Source organism: Podarcis vaucheri (genome assembly GCF_965113315.1).
Source record: "Podarcis vaucheri genome assembly, chromosome: 12".
NCBI classification, from domain to species: domain Eukaryota; kingdom Metazoa; phylum Chordata; class Lepidosauria; order Squamata; family Lacertidae; genus Podarcis; species Podarcis vaucheri.
The window spans coordinates 53169361-53188578 of NC_138750.1; the positions used below are offsets into that span (position 1 = coordinate 53169361).

The 19218-nt window shown below is 44.2% G+C and overlaps 1 protein-coding gene across 1 annotated transcript in view; it reads right to left on the minus strand.

The window, feature by feature from the left end:
- DPP6 (dipeptidyl peptidase like 6) overlaps positions 1-18153 on the minus strand; it is a 506040-nt gene extending 487887 nt beyond the window's left edge. The window contains exon 1 of the mRNA XM_082192256.1: positions 18059-18153. Within this exon, the coding sequence (XP_082048382.1) occupies positions 18059-18118 (60 nt within the window). The 5' untranslated portion in view covers positions 18119-18153. The remainder of the gene's footprint in view (positions 1-18058) is intronic.
- Between the last annotated feature and the right edge of the window lie 1065 nt (positions 18154-19218).

The window sequence follows — 19218 nt, forward strand, 5'->3', positions numbered from 1 at the left end:
ATCCTTTGTCACACCCTTTGACCATCCAACAGCAAATCTACATTGAGTAACCCTACATGTGTGATTAGGACTCTCTGCAATGATCTTCTGTAGGATGGTTAGCTTCTTGATTGTTTTAGAACAGGAGTGAGGAGCTGATCCGGCCACTTTGGCAGGTGCTGCCTGTCAGACCCCTTGACATCACCATCATGTTGGCTGAAGTGTTGTCCTTTGTAGACTAGCTCAAATTCAAACTGGTCTGAAAAGGAAAAAATACTCCTCTACCAAGTCAAATTAATCCTACAGGTGGCAAGCTCTCCACAGCCCCTTTAGAAAATAAAGTACCGTTCTGTTTATTTTTTTTAACCTATTAGATCCTATTCTTTTTTAAATCCTTCTAATTGTGCCTATTGGAATGTATGAGAACAGCAAGCTTGTTACTACCTCAACCCAAATAAACACACAGCCCTTAATTCTGGCCTCTCCCCTAGCCAAGGGCTGAAGGAAAAATGGAAGTAGTGCCAAAAACAAGTATAAAGTGTGTATAGCTGGCCTGCTCACTAGACCATTGGGACATAGAGATTAAAGCAGCCTCTGTCAACCACAGCAGTGCTTGAAGTAGCCTTAATCTAACCTTGTTGCTTCATACTATCCATAGTGATCCTTATTTGAGAAATGAGAAGTCTGATCTGATGCTCCAAAGTGTAGTTAAGACTGCAACAGTGTGTTCTGATTACAGTTTCAGCACCATGGACACCTCCATCACAAGGAGGCCTGCAAGCCCATTAAAGACTTTTAGGTTAGCGATATCCACTTATAAGCTAATAGTTGATTGAATTTTGATGTTTGTGATCACCAAAACAATACAGATGCCTTTCTGACATACTGAAATGCAAGTCTTAAGGGCTGCAGGCACCCAACCCCTTCGAAGAGAAAGCATGTGGCAGGAAGAGTGAAAGTCTTAATCCTAGACACAGTTGCATATGTGTAAATCCTCTAGAACTCATGGGAACTTTATTTCAAGTAAGCTTACATAAGAATGGCCTATAACCAAGTATCTGTCCCATGTCTGGCTCTTTTCTCCACTCACCTCCTTTTAGATGAATGCACACATTATTAGTGGGGAAGCTTCTCTACCACAAATGCAATTGAATTTTCTCAAAAGCTATTTTGAGTTTTCTATTTCTTGTTAGAAGGCATTTTTAAACTTATCTTTATTGATGTAAAGAAGAAGGCATGTGCTCCTAATACCTGAAGCCCCTTCAAGTTGATTGTTTGATTAATACCTAACTTTGAACTTTCAGTTGACTTATCCAAGTTAAAACTTGGAGCCCTGATTATAAGGCAGCAGAAATGGGCATATGAATCAGCTGCTGCTCTGGATTATACCAACTCAGGCTTTGCCCAGTCTTGCCATCTGTAACTGGAAGCAGAAGTCCTTCCCATCTTCTGCTACCTGACTACTTATCTAGGTAAAGGTAAAGGCACCCGTGACCATTAGGTCCAGTCGTGACCGACTCTGGGGTTGCAGCGCTCATCTCGCTTTATTGGCCAAGGGAGCCAGCGTACAGCTTCTGTGTCATGTGGCCAGCATGACTAAGCTGCTTCTGGCGAACCAGAGATGCACACGGAAATGCCGTTTACCTTCCCGCCAGAGTGGTACCTATTTATCTACTTGCACTTTGATGTGCTTTCGAACTGCTAGGTTGGCAGGAGCAGGGACCGAGCAATGGGAGCTTGCCCCGCCGCGGGGATTTGAACCGCCGACCTTCTGATCAGCAAGTCCTAGGCTCTGTGGTTTAACCCACAGCGCCACCTGCGTCCCTCCGACTACTTATCTAGGAATGGCTTAAAATGCATCTTCCATTATCTGCCGGTCCTGACCAACTGCACCTTTATTTCAAGGGCCTACCTTCAGAACTGCACCCTTGCCTGAGGAAGCTCTTCAGTTTAGTTTGCTCTGTAAACTTTAACACACATTTTCTGAATGATGTTTGCACATGTCAGCCACCAGCTCCTTCCTATTTTAACAACAACAAGAATCCTCTGCTGTTGGCAAGGACAGAAATCAGATCAGATCAAGTATTTATTATTAGTGAAGGAGACTCCATACACTTTCTTTGAAAAGAGAACCAGTGTGAGCATTAAACTCACTTCCACTCCTCGTGGGATTTTAACATCCCCCCTATCCTTCATACTAGGTCAGGGACACAGTTTCTATGCCTCATCTTTAATGCTGTAGTGTGAAAATATTGGAAGTCCATCTGTTTCACCATAAACAAGACCAATTCTGTATTGTTTCTAGCAGTTACTCTAAAGGACATGGCACACAATTAAGACAACTAAAGAATATGGTGGCACCTTAAAGTCAAACAAATTTATTATGGCATGGGCTTTCATGGACCAGAGTCCATTCATCTGATAAAGGGGAATCTGGCCCATGAAAGCTTATGCTTTAAAACAAAACAAAAAAAAGCATTCAAGGTGTTATTTTTTGTTGCAATAGACTTTAACGCAGCTACCTTTCTGGAACGGGTACAATAAGTCTCTTTCCTGGAATCTCCCATCTGCTGCATATGGCCAGGAGCTCCTCTTCTCCTGAGCAGCATATGCATAAGAATCCGGAAAATAGCTTTGCTGCATATTTAACCATTCTGCCTTCAGGTTTCAGTGTTATCCAATAATGACAGTGCTTATGCTAAACACAGGACTTGTGTGCAGCTAATTACCAGCCGTGGCCAGGATCCAAGAAGCTACTTTAGGTTCACCCAGGAGCTTGTACTTGGCCTTGTGGGATTTAAAAAAAAATAAAATCTTCATTTGAACAGCAGGCTCTCTACCACTGTGCTGTAATGCAAAATACTTTCTGAAATTCTACTCCGTTTTTCTTTCTTTTTCTTAAAGTTTCCTGCATAGCTTGGGAACTATTATTTAAAATAACACAAGTCCAAAAAATCTCCCGAGTACACAGAGTAGTTTGGCAGATCCTTAGATCTTGGCCTATTTATATGTGCGGCGTATTTTATAATCCTGTTAATATTCCTCCTTTTCACAACCAGCCCATGATGCAAGCCATTTATTATTCATGTTCTACAAGTGGGAAAGTTTGACTTAGAGGAACTGAATTGTCCAAAGCAGCCCCATTTCTTTATGGAGAAGTTTGCTGTGAATCTGTGGCTTTAGCAGTCTTTTAAGTACTGGGTTAAACCACAAAGCCTAAGACTTGCCGATCAGAAGGTCGGCAGTTCGAATCCCCATGACGTTGTGAGCTCCTGTTGCTCGGTCCCTGCTCCTGCCAACCTAGCAGTTCGAAAGCACGTCAAAGTGTAAGTAGATAAATAGGTACATGACCCGGAAGCTGTACACTGGCTCCCTTGGCCAATAAAGCAAGATGAGCACCACAACCCCAGAGTCGACCACGACTGCAACTAATGGTCAGGGATCCCTTTCCCTTTCCCTTTAAGTATAGGAAGGCATGAGTTTGGATGTCAGCTCATCCTTAATTACTGGGGCACATTTGGACAAATATTAATACCTTACTGTATTAGTCAACTGAACAAAATAAGCTGTCAGACCACAGGTTCATCCAGTCTACTCTGTCAGGTAGTAGTAATGCTATTTCCTGCAATGTTTTGTGAAGAGTTAATTCAAAATAATACTAATCGGGTTTTTAAAATATGAGTTGGAAGCCACATTGGAATAGTATGGACAAAAGAGAGGGTCAAAATATTTAATACTCCTTGCCATACAAGGAAATGTTGCTGCCATCATCAATAAATCTATTAACCTTCTCCTTCTAATTCTCTCCACCACAGCAGCCAGCCATTGCCCCTTCTTTCATGTTTTAATCTCTTTATGTTCTTCTTTTGAATACTCAATTTATCGATGTCCATAGTTCAAATAAAAGAATATTGGATTCCTAGTTACATGTTTAAAAAAATAACTGCCGAGTCCTCACCTTAGGATTTACTAAGTTTCTACAAGCTAAAGCTTTGAAGATTTTAATTAATTGCTACCCAATTCATTTAATAATCCCCACTTTTAAGATATCAAAGCAATCTTTTTCACCCACTTTTTAAATTCTGAAGCAAACTCCACCACACACTGGGAATGATAATGCAATTATTCGTGACCAGTTGCTGGTTTTCTATCGTGTCGTGGGTTCAGATTTCAAAGCCAGAATGAAAAGTTATGAAAAGTGTTAATATCTCTAAAAGCTATAATTTAAACGTGTTGCCAGCTATTGAGGTTTTTCTACAATCACTAAAGCTTAAGCACAAAGAACATGGCCCTTCATTACTCGGTCCTTCCATAAACTTGACGATTCCTACTTTTTTGGGAAAAGAGGGCAATTGTCCATGCTCATTAGCACACAAGATGTTACACTTACTACCATGAACTTTTACTGGAATTGAGCATGTAATTCCGATGCAAAAAGCAGAAATACCCTTTCCTAGCAAACTACCAATACAAATCACAATTCAGCCTTTAGGTAAAGTAAAGGGACCCCTGACCATTAGGTCCAGTTGTGACCGACTCTGGGGTTGCAGCGCTCATCTCGCTCTATGGGCCAAGGGAGCCGGCGTTTGTCCGCAGACAGCTTCCGGGTCATGGGGCCAGCATGACTAAGCCGCTTCTGGCAAACCAGAGCAGCGCACGGAAACACCGTTTACCTTCCCGTCGGAGCAGTTCCTATTTATCTACTTGCACTTTTGACGTGCTTTCGAACTGCTAGGTTGGCAGGAGCTGGGACCGAGCAACGGGAGCTCACCCCGTCACAGGGATTCGAACCGCCGACTTTCTGATCGGCAAGTCCTAGGTTCTGCGGTTTAACCCACAGCGCCACCTGCATCCCTAATTCAGCCTTACCCCAAGGGAAACTTGTTGTCAGGGACTGGCAGGGCTCCAAAGAGTGTGAGGTGGAGGCAGGGGACCAGGAGAGTGATCCAGGAGATGGGGTCAGTGATATATGGGGACTGACACCACCTGCTAGACGAGAGCCAAGACAGAGGGGAGAGTCGGGGCAGTGAGCAAGGGAGGTGCACCAGATGTGGCAGAAGAAGAAGAAGCTGTTCAGCCAACAGACAGGTCAATAGACTCCCCACTTCCTGGCTATCTCCTAGAACCGGGAGGGGCTTGAAGCAGGAAGAGTAGCAGCAACTTCTGTACAGGAGAAGTCTAAGGCTATAGGTGTGTAACCCATCAGGAGTGGATACATAAGCCAAAGGGGGGTGGGCAGGGTCTCCATGTTTCTGCAGCTGTGTTGCAGGGCCTCAATCTGTATACCGCTGCCTGGAGGAAAGCAGCATGCATGTCTATCCAGAGCACTGTGGAAGCTGCAGTAAAAGTGCTTTTCTTGTCAATAATGACCGCTCCCCACATTAAATGGGGGGCGCCCTTTGCGTGGTTGTGCCCTATGCGGCACCATTAGCACAGGCTTGGCTTCGCCTCCCCCCAGGTGGAATACCTGGAGATCTCTGCCTACCTCAGTCAGTTGCCCAATCCCACGTGGGGAGGCGTTGCCAAGGTGATTGAGCCAGGTAGGGGGAGGGACTACCTGCCCACACAATAGGGGGAGGATCTTACCTGGGAATCGTCAATTGGCTCCGGAGCCTGTCGACGCAAAGAGTTAACTATCAGACATATGTTTTCCTTGACTGGGGAGTGCCAAGGCACTTGTCTAGATTGACTGATGGGCCAAAGTACTGCTGAATGTGTGCATTGACATGAGACACTGGCCACATCTGATGAGCCTCCCTATCAGCTTGCAAGTATCGAGAGTCACCTTAGAATGCAACTGACTTGGCCCTGCCAGGAAAGATTAGTAGCAATACGTAAGACGTCTTTCAGAGAGGGTATCTGCTGTTATTGATCAACTGAGCTTATACAGTGGTGCCCTGCAAGACGAATGCCTCGTAAGACGGAAAACTCGCTAGACGAAAGAGTTTTCCGTTTTGGAGGTGCTTCGCAAAATGAATCTCCTATGGGCTTGCTTTGCAAGACGACAATGTCTTGCGAGTTCCTGCTGGGTTTTTTTCCTCCCCCCCCCCTTTTTCTAAGCCGCTAAGCCGATTATCAGCTGATCCGATCAGCAGATAAGCCGCTAAAAGCCGCTAATAGCGCTAATCTGTCAATGGGCTTGCTTCGCAAGACGAAAAAAACGCTAGACGAAGAGAATCACAGAACGGATTCTTTTCGTCTTGCGAGGCACCACTGTACAAGGTAAGTTTCTGAGAAAACCCAGGCTTCCCTGGAACATGTTCTGAAACTATTTCACTACACAGAAAAACATAACTATAGCAAGAAGATACTGAATGTAAGGAGGCCAATATCTACGTCCTCTGGTGGTGAAAACAAGATATATTTTAATATAAGGAGATAAAATGAGGACTTCATAAATTCTACTTGATTCCAAGGCTGCAATGAAGCAGTAAATTCTGGGGCAAATGTAAGAAATAGCTCGCTTCACATATATTACTGCAAATGAATGCTGTGGCAATTCTATCAATTGCAACCTTTAAGGAACTCTCCTCACAGGCTTAAACTCAAAAATCTCATCTGTAAAAAAAATGTAGGTAAGTGTCTGAGAAGGCTTATGAAGTGTGCACCTTTACCTTTGATGAGGAGACCCATGCAAAGGTAAACCTTCAGAAACAGAATCAAGACACAGGGATGTCTCTGTCCAATGAAGGACCAGCCCTGTTTGCACATTAGTGTTACAGTTCCATGCATAGGTAGGCAAGCATGGATACCAAGAGGATGAGTCCACAAAATGTTTGCCTTGCTTATTAGCCAACCATTTATTTGCAGCTGCCAAACCTCTCCAATACAGATAGAGGGCTTGAAAGAAAGGCAGAGCCTTCTCTCATTTGCATTGTTGCATGCAGAACTTAACAATGGGAGAGACTCCTGCTGGTTTTTTTTTCCTTCAAAGCAGAATGTAAATGAGACTTCATGATGGGAACATGAATCCTACTTGTTGCCAGCCAGCAAGCAAGCAGATGTAAAGGTAGTGTGTAAAGTTGGTGTGTGTTTTAATCTATAATTGAAGCCTCCAATGTATATTTTTAAATCTTGGTTTTATTCATTTGGGGAGGTTAAACTGTTTCTAATACTACTACTGCTACTACAACAACAAATAATAATAATAAATTTTATACCCCGCCCTCCCCGGCCAGAGCAGGGCTCAGGGCGGCTGACACCAATAAAATCACAGTAAAAACATAATAAGGGAGGGGGAGGAACCAATTTAAAATACAGGTTAAAATGCAATTTAAAATGCAGCCTCAATTTAAAAGTAGCCGATAGATCAAGACCATAAGGGAAGGGAAACATAAGGGTTGCTTTTCTAGTGTTGCTTTTTATCAACAATTTTAATTATTGGTTTTATTATTGACAAACTACTTACAGGTTTTATTTACTATTAAGCAGAACATAATTTTGATTTTTTTAAAAATGTGTTTAGATTAGACTAGCATAGGTTCTGATTAAAATTATCTAGCTAGAAGCAAGGATAAATTATAAAGTTGCTTCCTTCTCTCCCACACAGATCTATTGTTGCTAGCACCCATATGTCTTAAGAGGCAATGGACTGCACCCCCAGGGATGAAGTAAAACCACCGCATTAGCAGTGCCAAAGTGATCTCCCTGGGGTGCAAGCCTGGGCAACGTGTATGGAGGTTCTGGGCTGCCCAGACGACAAGACCCCCCTCTCGGCCTTGCTGATGTGGTCCAAAGGAAAGCAGAGAAATACGTTTGGCACCAGCTCAGCTGCAGGAGTTGCTGGAAGGAAGTATATAAAGGCACCATCCAACTATCTTCGAGACTCCACTCTGGATTTGTGTAGGGTTTACTTCTGAGACCCATTGACTGCCCTCACCTGATTTAGCCAGCCAGCTGAAGCCGTTTCCCAGGGTTTGACTGCTATCACATGCTAACACTTCTAGGAGCCACAGGTGAGAGCCAAGTGCAGGATGGGGGTCAAAGGTGGGCAAACTACCTCAGAAGGAGCATGATGTGTTCCCCCACCAGAGTTACTACCCCCTCCCCAAACACCCAATAATGCTTAACATTAACACTGCTATTCCCCTTTTGCAACTCTACACACACACACAAGATTTTGTCCAGCATGAATGTAACCAGCACAAGGGTATCACAACTGAATTCCATATAAAAGTTGAAAGACCCAGATCAGAATGCCTTAGCATGGCTGGCTTTGATTCCAAGCTAGTTTATGCAGTGCGGTGCTCTTACAATGCAGAGCCACATTTCACAATTCAATCACAGGAGATTGGGGATCAGAATAAAGTCATATGGCAACCAAATTAACTGTTCTGCTAATGCTAACACAGAGAAAAAGTAAGGCTTTTCTTAACTTTGCTGTCACACATCCTAGAGTACAGCAACATTGATATTCAGATAATGCACTGTTCATTTCTAAATTGCTGTTTTGAGGTCAAACATCAGTAGAGGGCAACTACATTATACCCTGTGTGTTTTTTAAAGTTTTATAATATGTGCTAGAGAAGCACTATTCGGTGACTCTGCCTGGTTTTTAAAGCACCAAATTTAACTTAAATTTGTAAGTGGGAACATCCAATAAAATTTTACTATGTGTTTAGCTCTCATTAAAGATGGAAACCAGCAGTAAAGATCACTACCCAAAAATAAAAGTCAGAACACAACCAAACCTGAATTTGGACTTACAGTACGTCTTTTTATGGACCTCATCCTTATCTCCAATATCAAATAGATATGATCTGGATATGTACAATAAGGGGAACAGTCTGTTCACAGTTCACTGAACACTGTTTTTAAGTACTATTTGAATGACTGAAAACCAACATAATAGTGGCATTTGTGTGTTTTGACAGCTAGCTTCCCCGGAACGAACAGACACCAACTGACTTTATGGTTCACATAACAGACTGGAACCCAGCTGAAACCTCAAGGGTCACCTGTTTCTGCTATCTGTTACTACAAAAAAAAAAATGTGAGAGTGGAGAGAAGAGTTGGCAATGGGAAAGATAGTTGGAGAGGCTGGCTGCAAGTTTTACCAAGCAGGCTGTGTTCAAGTCACATGGGAAACACAGGATGATATTGCTAGAAATCATTTCTCTTAAAGGCCGCAGACGCCAGAGCACAATTTCTGTTCTCATCCTGAAGCAAAGTTCTTAACCCAAGGTACTATTTCTGGGTTAGCGGAGTCTGTAACCTGAAGCGTATGTAACCTGAAGCGTATGTAACCCGAGGTACCACTGTACTGAGTTTGTTTCCTTCTGTTGACTTCAATAGAACTGACGGCATTGCTAGTCAAGAGATGCCAGTAACAGCACAAGAAGGAGGCTTCTATTAAGAAATTATGTAACCTTGCAAATAATTCCCAGAATCATGATCAGACCATGAACGGCTTAGGATACCTGAATATATTGATGACAGTCATCTTCAACACATCAATGGTTTGGGGGGAAACAGAATCACACCAACTACCTTCCAATATAACAAGCGTCTCAGCCTGGAAACAATTCCAACTCAATACAAATAACCAGATTACTAGCTATCTAGAATCTGGTTTGCGATGAACACAGAAAGTTGTCTTATGCCAAGCCAGAACATTAGCCTATCTTGCTCAGCCTTGCTTATGCTGACCGGAAGCAGCTGTCCAGGTTTTCAGGCAAGAGTCATTCACAGCTCTAACTGGAAATTGTCTGGGATTGTAGATACAGTATTTTGTATGCAAAACTGTGTGAGCCCAACATAAACATTACATTGACTGTATATTTCTTCCAACCAATGCTGTAAGGCACAAGAGAATAAGGATAGTCACTCCAAGAGTGACATTGCTAGGACAGGAGCAATTGACAATCCTTCTCTCACTTCCCATCCTGTGCTGCAATTTACAGTACAGTGCAGGAAGGGAGAACATAATCCCCTAGCTGCATGGGCAGTAGAGGAAAGCCATGAGCTTCCTTTCTCCAACACCAGGGAAAGGTGCAAGCTTTGCTAAGGAAAGCAGTTATCAGGTTAATTCTATTGCGAGGAAAGAGCCGCCTTATTCCCAGTATGTACCTGGCTGAATCTGGTGACTTCTTTATTAGTGTTACTGAGCACAGTTAGCCATATAACTTTGTGTATAAAAGGACTCAGATTTCAGCACTGGTTGCAAGTTGTTGGACATGGGCCACTGGTCATTATCAGGAAAAAGGGGGTTGTGGCAGAACTGTGGAGTTATCTGAACACTTTGAGAAGAGCTCATCTGAGAAGAAGACTTGGAGAGTTGCCAGACTTCAAGACTCTAAGTTGTTGCAGAACTCTGTAAATTGTCTTAGAACTTGCAAGTGGACATTGCAGTACAGAAACCCCTCTTGGACCAGAAGAACAAAAGCCTTCATGTAACCTGTATACCGTGGTACATTGGTACTCAAATGGTTTGGCTCCCAAACAAATCGGCTCCCGAAAGCTGCAAACCTGGAAGTTAGTGTTCCGGTTTGCAAACGTCTTTCAGAAGCCAAACATCCGACGTGGTTTCCGCTTGAGTGCAGGAAGCTTCTGCAGCCAATCGAAAGCCACACCTTGGTTTTTGAACAGTTTCAGGATTTGAACAGACTCCTGGAATGGATTAAGTTTGAGAACCAAGGTACCACTATATAGTGTGTAACTATGGAGTGTTTGTTTTATGTGTGCCAAGTAGAACAACTCTGCTTAAAACAAGTGTTTTGTGTTGGTGGGCTTAACAGCTTTACTGAAGCTTCCATGGTGCATGCACAGAGAGCAAGATTTATGGGTTGAAGATAAACACACACCCTAACCACCTTCACCCATTTTCAAGAAATCCCTCCAAGCATCAACTCTCTTTAAAGACGATGGGCAAGCGAGGTTGAGAAATTAGCATTTTTTAAGGTTCAGTCTTATGCTGCTAAGTAGGGGGAGTCTGTATCAGGAGTCCATTAGAAAGAGGGCAACTTTGTACTGTATCAGATTAGATTATGAGCCTTTTAGATTTACAAGGTATCCTTTGATCACACAGGTGTTCACAGCTGTCAGATGCTAACACTTTCTTTAAAAAACTTTCCTCTTTTTTAAATAAAAAAAAGCAAACTGTCAAGTAACAGAGTTCAGTTTTTCTTTTTCGGGGGGTGGGGAGAAAGTACCCAGCATGCTCAGTTAGATTGTGGTTACCTGCCCCCAAGCAATTGGGCTAGAATGGGCTAGAATTTTAAAGAAAGAATCATGCACTGCTCTCCTACAAGGTAATGGGAGGTCTGGCAGCAGAACAGAGAATTGCTTGAACGCAATCATAAAGTGTGAAATAAAATGAGCTTGCAAGAACCACTCACAAAAGTCATTAGTATTAGTCACAGTTGTCAGAAGGAGCGAAGGAAACTCTGTAGCAAGTCCGAGTGACAGGTCTGTTATTTCGCTCTCATGGTAGGGATTCCCTCCTTGAAAATTCAAAACATTTCACGTGAACTAGGACGGAACCAGACTCTTAGTGCTTAGAGAGAGAGAGAGATGGTAGAGCAGCTTTTAAACTAATCATTCTGAGAAAGCTGATAGGCACTGACGAGCATTTAGTTCTGGACAAAATCATTCCTAAAAGACAAGGATGGAAATGTTTATGACTGTAAAAATAGGAGAGAGGTAGAAGTAGGCAATAAAAGTACAGTAGGATATGACAGTGATTCAAAAGAGGCCAAAGTGCATTAGGGAAAGACACATGTGTCAGACACATTTGGAGAGAGATGCTGTGTATCGGTGCTCTTATGCAAATACTAGAAGCCTACAGACCAAGACGGGAAAGCTAGAGAGCACAGATATAGTTGCCATAATGGAAGCCTGGTGGAATGGAGGGGACCGATGAGACACAGTTATCTCTGGAGGAAGGATAGGAAGGAGTGTACCGGGGGTGGTGTTACTTTATAAAGAAATAATAATAATAATAATAATAATAATAATAATAATAAGAAGAAGAAGAAGAAGAAGAGGTGCTATTGTTTTTGTTTGTCACTGCAGTATGTATTTTCATATTGTAAACCACCTGTGATCCTTGATTTTAAGGGCAGTATAGACATTTAATAAATAACAAATACCAATATTGTGATGCATCAAGCAACTCCTTAGAGTCCAACAAAGTAGAAATCTGAGAAAGGGCATTGTGGGTAGCAATATCAGACCCAAAAATAAGACATCACCAGTGCTTTCAAAGAAATCAAGGGATGCCTCAAATGAACATTCAGCCCTGGGTCTTTTTTAAAAAAGGGTTATAAGCCCAGCTCTTAAGAAAATGCCAAATCTGCCACTTGCTCTTCAAAGCTTGGAAAGCAGGACAACAGTGAGCTGGAGGTGGAGTGAGAGATGGGCGTAGCATCTACCACACCCCCTTCACAATGCTGATCCAGACTCTTCTCACTCACAAATCCATTTCCCCATGGTTACCTACAATATATCGTCTCTGTGCCCCCCTAAAACATTTTATTGTGTATTTTTTTTCATTCTAATGCAGAAGAATTGTCCCCGCCGGAAGATAATAGCTATAAAAAATAAATATAATTACACCTTTCTTTGCTCTGCTGTGCTCCAGAAGCAGACATCCTGAATGCCTTACTGGGCTTGCAAGAGTATATTACCCTGGCAAGAGAGACCTATTGCTCCTTAAGATCTGTGTAAAAGTGGAAGGATTGTACACTAGGGCAAGTTGGGCACCACTCCACCAAGTTCAGCCTGCCTTCAGTGAGCCCCCACCTGTCTACTGCCTTAGTCTAGGAGGCGGCACTGGCCATCAGCATCCTCCTCCATAGTCTTGGTGTTGCCCCTTGTAGAACAGCAGGGAGGGGAATGGAGACAAAACTAGAATTAGTTGGCTCTGTCTGTCATTGACTGTAGCCTCTACAAGTAATACATTATGGTTGTGCTTGCAGTTAATATAAAAAAGCATGGGTGATATACTGCAGTGCATGCCAATAACTAAAGAGAGCTGATACTTAAAAAATAAAAAATAAAAGAGTTGCCTGCAGCTTTTCAAATAGGGGCTGCAGTGACACTGATATCCCAACCGCCCAGAGTGGCTGGGGAGGTCCAGTCAGATGGGCAGGGTATAAATAATAAAATTATAATTATTATCATCATCATCATCCCTTGCCTTGGCACATTTCTCATGGCATAGCCTTGCTGCTTTGCTGTGTTGTTGTTCTAGTATGTATGCTTTGATCCCAATTTTATTATTATTCACATCCAAGGGTTCCTATGATGGATCCATTTGGTGGGATGGGAATTTTAGTATTTTAATTGTTGAATTTATATCCTGACCTTCCTCCTGAAGGTGTCCAGGATAGCAAGCTCATCCTCATTATTTTTTCTTAAGGGAAAAAAACATTCTAAGAACAGTTAATTAAAAATATTCTAAAAGCAGTTATAACTATAAACAATATTCTTTAGCCACCAATTGCCCGGGCAAACTGGAATGTGCTCAGATTCTTCCTGAGAGTTAATATGGATAGAGATAGATGCACCTCACTAGGGAGATCATTGCACAAATAGGGAATCAACACTTAAAAGCTTCTGTCATGGGGTCAATGCCAACTGGGAAGGCCCAATGGTGACACCACCATCAAGGCCTTACTTGCAAACCATAGAGTCCAAGATGTCTGATACTGGGGAAGACATTTGTAGGTATTTGAGTCCCAAGTCATTTAGGACTTTATGTGCTAGTGCTAACACCTTGAATTGGGTTCACTAGCAGCCAGGGCAGTGCATTCAGGACCAGTGATGCATGATCCTCTCATGTTGCCTCCATTCACCAACCCAGCATCTGCATTCTGCACAAGCTACAGCCTCTGGAGAGTCTTCAAGGGCAGAACTAGTCTAAGCTGGATATTAACACTTCTAGCCAAGAAGCTACTTGAGATTCCAGTGATAGGTTAGAACAAATGGAGAATAAGGACAGTAGGTGTACAGATGCGCTCAATCCATTATGAAAGCAGTGTGGGCTGGTTGGAAAATAGCTGTTTTCTGTTCTGTGGTGCAGAACCACCCAACAATGATATCTATTCATTCTCTTACTCATTCTGGATCATCTCTTTTTGTTTTCAGTCCTTTGTTGCATGGTATTATTTCTGAACTTTGACAGGCTTCTTTGCAGCAAATTCAGTCATACAGAAAGCTTTTGTCTTTAATTAAATATCTTAAATTATGAAAGGGGGAGGAAGTAAACCACTTTTTCAATAGAAATTGTAACTAGCTAGGGCATTTGTAGAAGCAGCTGTTGTAGGGATTTAATCGTTCACTTAACAAATTCAATTGGAATGCTGACATTTAAGCCACGACTACTATGACTCTCCACAAACAGTCTTTCATTGAACTTTAAGTTGCTGCACTGCATAGCAAATTGGGATGCTTCACTATGTTCTCACTGTTGTTATTATTATAAACAGACTCTTATTCATCCTAAGGTCCCAGACAGTGGCCACCCCTGCCCCAGCCATCTATGACATTAGAAACTGACCCCGGGGACTTGTACAAACACAAAAAAGTATGTGGCATAGTGCTTAGCTGCTGCACCTTCCCAGTGAATGGAAAGCAAGGTTTTGCCTATGTTATTTCTGCAAAAGAATTAAATCACACAGATGGGGGGAAATAAGGCAGGAGTGGGCTGAGAAAGGCAGAAAGGTTTCAGTGCTCTACAGGTGGAGTGGCTAGCTACTTCAGTAAGCCAACCCCAATTTTCACACAACATGAAGTTTGATGCTGGTGGAAAACACACACAAAACAGCTTCATCTCTAACACCAGTTATATATTACATCATTGTTGTTTTATTCTGTTTGTAAACCACTCTGAGGGTTTTGTTTTGTTTTTTACAATCAAGCAGTGTATAAATTATATGAAATGAAATAAGTATGCATCTGTAATTCATATTTTTGCCTTCTGAAGGAACCTGTCTTTATAAATTTCATAAACATACCAAACAGTACCATTTTATGCACCAAGCTATGCATAATATATTTACTTAACAGAGTTAAGTTTAGGTTTGCTAAGTATTGCAAACCTAACTATTTTAATAGTTCTGTTTTTGTCTTGAAAAAAAACTGAGGGGTAAACGGGGAAAGGGAGTTCATGAGTTTTACTCACATCAAGAGTTACTGATCAAATTATTATTTAAGTTTGTGTATTTGCATATTTAAACATACCATGATCATCAAGAAAGCCAAACTGTCAACTGCATGACAACTGCTTTCCTAGACTGCAAAACTTGTAATGCTCCCCTATGTACCAAAACGAGCTTCTTCAAGAAAGTTGCACAGGATTTCTTCCCAACATCTAGTTTCTATTTGTAGGAAGTTTAAAAATAAACAATGGGACCACACTTGAAGTAATAAATGTTACAGTGTAACTGTAACTAAATGTTTTTCCACAGAGCAATGAAGAAATACCAAAAGTGTGTGATATGTGTGCATGTGCTAACTATGAGTATGACTTACTGAGCAGAACATGCCTTTGGCCCTTTTTCTGGGATGGGGGGAGTATCAGAATAGTGTTCTGGGCTCACAAAATGAGAGGCACATAATGCTTTCTCTCCTTTGACCATCAAAATTGTTCAAGAGTTGCAAGCTTTCAAGCCTCATAAACCTCTCTTCAGGTGCTCAGATCTAACCTAAAGATGGTGAAATGTCTTACACATCCAACAACTGTCTGGTAGCTAGCCAGGAATATCAACAAAAAGGAGCATGTTGTGTTCTATTTTTTCAGCATTCCAAGGCAAATGTTGTGTACCAGTGAAATTGCAGTTCGTTTCCCCAGATCGCGCAGCAAATGCACCTGTCTTGTGGTGTGCTAATGTGAATAGAATTAAGCTCCTATTTCTTATTTTGGATAAATATATCCATATTGTATGTATGACCTGTGATAAGAATGGTGGCAGGTAATTTAACTGCACCATTTCAGTCTTTCTTTAGCTTTCTTTTTATATACAGTTATTAAATGCTTTAGAATAGCCTTCCCCAACCTCGTGCTTTCCAGAAGTTTTGGACTACAATTCCCATCAGCCCCAGCTGATGGGAGTTGTAGTCCAAAACCTCTGGCGGACACCAGGCTAGGGAAGGCTCGCAGTGTTTCCCAACCTTGGGCCTCCAGCTGTTTTTGAACTACAATTCCCATCATCCCTGACCACTGGTCTTGCTAGCTAGGGATGATGGGAGTTGTAGTCCCAAAACAGCTGGGGGCCCAAGGTTGGGAAACACTACTTTAGAAGCCACAGACCTGCCCCTTGTAGTGAGGTTCTGCTTGTATCATCTTTGCATTTCTATTTGCCTACTTTATTTTATATGCCACTTTTCAAAGCAGACTTCTCTCAAACTGCCTTACAGTTAGCATAACAATAACATTTAAAGCAAACATCCAAAATGCAATTAACGTTAGACCAGCAGCAAAGTCTAACTTTTAAAAGGTGACCACCAAGGCTACCTTGTTGAGGTTCTTTTTGAAGGCTGTGTGCATCCTCTCAACAGCAGTGGGTTGCATGTGCATATTTGGGGGGGGCACACAGGTACAAAACTATTGGCTAGCACTATCATCTTTGGCTGAGAACTAAATTATACACAGTGCTTAATACATACTGAAAAACAGATGCCAGTATCACCTTCAGTTTGGAAGCACCTTCCCTAATCCCAGTTTATGGGAGCTCTCAGTTGCTTCAGTGACAAGGGAGATGTACACTTTCATATGTTCATAATTTATTCCAGGGTTAGGCCTTGGCTTTCAAAAATGGATGGTGGGGCACAAAAATAACATGACAATCCTAGTTGCACCTACTCAGAAGTAAATACTACAGAATTCAATAGGGCTTGTTCTTAGGTAAATGGGGTTAGGGCTGCAGCCTAAGCGTTAACTGCAGTATGGCATGCCTTCAGGTAGGGAAATGTGGCTTTGGGATTCAAACTTTAACCCCACTTCTTGCTTGAGCAGGAAGTGCAACAATAACTTTTGAGTTAGACAGGAATAGCTTTGCTTACACTGCCTTGCAAGCCTGGAAGCATTAATGCCCCCAGCCCAAGATTTTAAAAGGTGTAAATGCAGTTCTTCCCTCCTTAACAGGGCTAAAGATTCCACTGACCTCTGAGATTTACAGCAGAGTAAAAGTGCAGAGGATTACATTCCGAGGAGCAGAACTAACAGAGTGTGAATACGGATTCTGTCCAGTCATGGGACTTGGACGATGAGAAGGCTAGATGAAGCTTGACAACAATTCATTACATGATGTAGTATATGTGCACGAACGCAGAGAGCGCTCCATTGCAAACCAGGACGCTGAACTTCCAGAAGTTAACTAGGGAACCAGAAACGGGTGCTTGCAATCCTGCCGTGCAACAAAGCCCCGATTGCAAGATGAAGCACACATCTAATTGCACAGATAAGGCGCTTGCACGTCTTCGACCATCTTCTGCTCACACCCAAGCAGAAAACCCCAAGGGATATTTCCTTTGAGCCTCCACTATTACTGTACATGTGTTCTCATGTAGGCGATGTATCGATTTCAAGGTTCCCCCCTTAGGTCGGCTGGTTTAGCAAATGATCGCAAGCAGATTGGTGGAAGGCGAGCGTGCTCAGCACAAAGTGGGGGGGGGGGAGAGGGGTGTCCAGTCATAAAAGGCAAGGAACCCCACCCCTAGCAACAGAAACACCCTCAGACGCTTCCGAATTCGGGTCGCCCCCTGATCTTGGGGTTGCCCAGTCTGCTCTTCCAAACTCTCCACGAGGAATCGATTCTAAGCAACACCCACAGACACCCCCACCCCTGCCCCTGCCGTTTTACGCGCTACAGCTACAGGCGTTTCCCCCGACCGCGCGCAGGCAGAGAATCCCGACCTGCGCGGTACCTGAACAAATTCTGGCAAAGGCAAGCCCAAACTGCAGGCAAAACAGCAGGGCGGCGGCGTGGAAGCCCTGCGCCGTCCCGCAAAGAAGGCGGCGGGAGCCAAGAAGACCATTACGCGGCGGGCGCCGGCCCTCCTTCCTCTCCCCCCCCCCCCCGCCCGCTCGCTCGCTCGCCTTTGCACCACAACTTTCCCACGGCAACGCTGCCCCTACCTTGGCTCCTTTGCCGCTGGGGCAGCGGACGCTGTTGGAGACTCCGGCCGTCTGGTTCATCTCGGCAAGTTCGCGGGGAGGGAGGTGCGCGCGCGCGCTGCTCCAAAGTTTTCCCGGCGCGCTTTCTCTCCTCGCGGGAGGGCGGCCAAGATAGAGCCGCTGGCCCTCAGCCCTTCCTTCTCTCGCCGTCTAACGTGACCACCCCGTGGAGGAATCTGCAGTCGCAACCGGCGCAGCCGCCGAGCTGCCTCCTCGAGCCCGAAGGGAGAGCCGCGCGCTTTCGGCGGGAGGAGGAAGCCCCGCGAATGGAAAACCCGGAGGCTCTCTCTCGCACGAGGGAGCGAGTCGTCCCCTCAGAACTGGGGGCTCTTTCGCCCAGCAAAACGGCTTGCCTGCTCTTTGGGGTGGGGGCGGCGGGGAGAGTAACCTCCACAGGGGCCAATGACAGAAGTTTTGGAGGGGAACGAGGGGGAAGGAGGCGGGGAGACGAGCTGCTGCTTTCGTCTCCTCAGGAAGCTGAGCTGAGGCCCAGAAACGTGCGCCTCAGGAACGCTCTTCAAGAAAATGGGTCCATTTCCCACCCTCGGGGCAGCGCCATTTCCGCCGCCTCTTTAAAAAAATATTACGCCCCAGACAGGAGTCTTTATGTCGCGGAAGCTCTGAGGGTTAAACAAGTGTGCCCCCCCCCGGCGGGCGGTTCTCTCAGCTTGGGGCGCTGCCTCTCTCTTACTCGCTCTCTCCCTCCCTCCCTCCGCCGCTGCCTCTGAGGCGAGGCTGCTTCCTCGGGACTGTCAGGAGGAGGAGGCGGCGGCACGCGCGCGAGGCTCCCTCCTTGCCAGCCGGCGGCGCCTCTGCCAAAGGCGCGCGCGGGAGGGAGACGGGCTGAGGCGATATTAGTGGGAACATCAGCAGCTGCTACTGTACAGCCAGCCCTTTCCTATCTACTTTAATGCGTGCGCGTGTGTGCGCGCGCACTCTCCCCCGAACTCTCCCGCCCTTTTCTCTGGGGGTTTCCAGCCCTCCCCGCGGGAGGAATTCCTCAATGAGCGGCTCGCGCGCGCTCGACCCAGCGCTGGCCAGAGTCAAGCGAGGCGGGACGAGGAGCAGAAACAACCGAGTTCAGGAAGAAATTTCCTCTGGCTACATTGGCCAGCTACCCT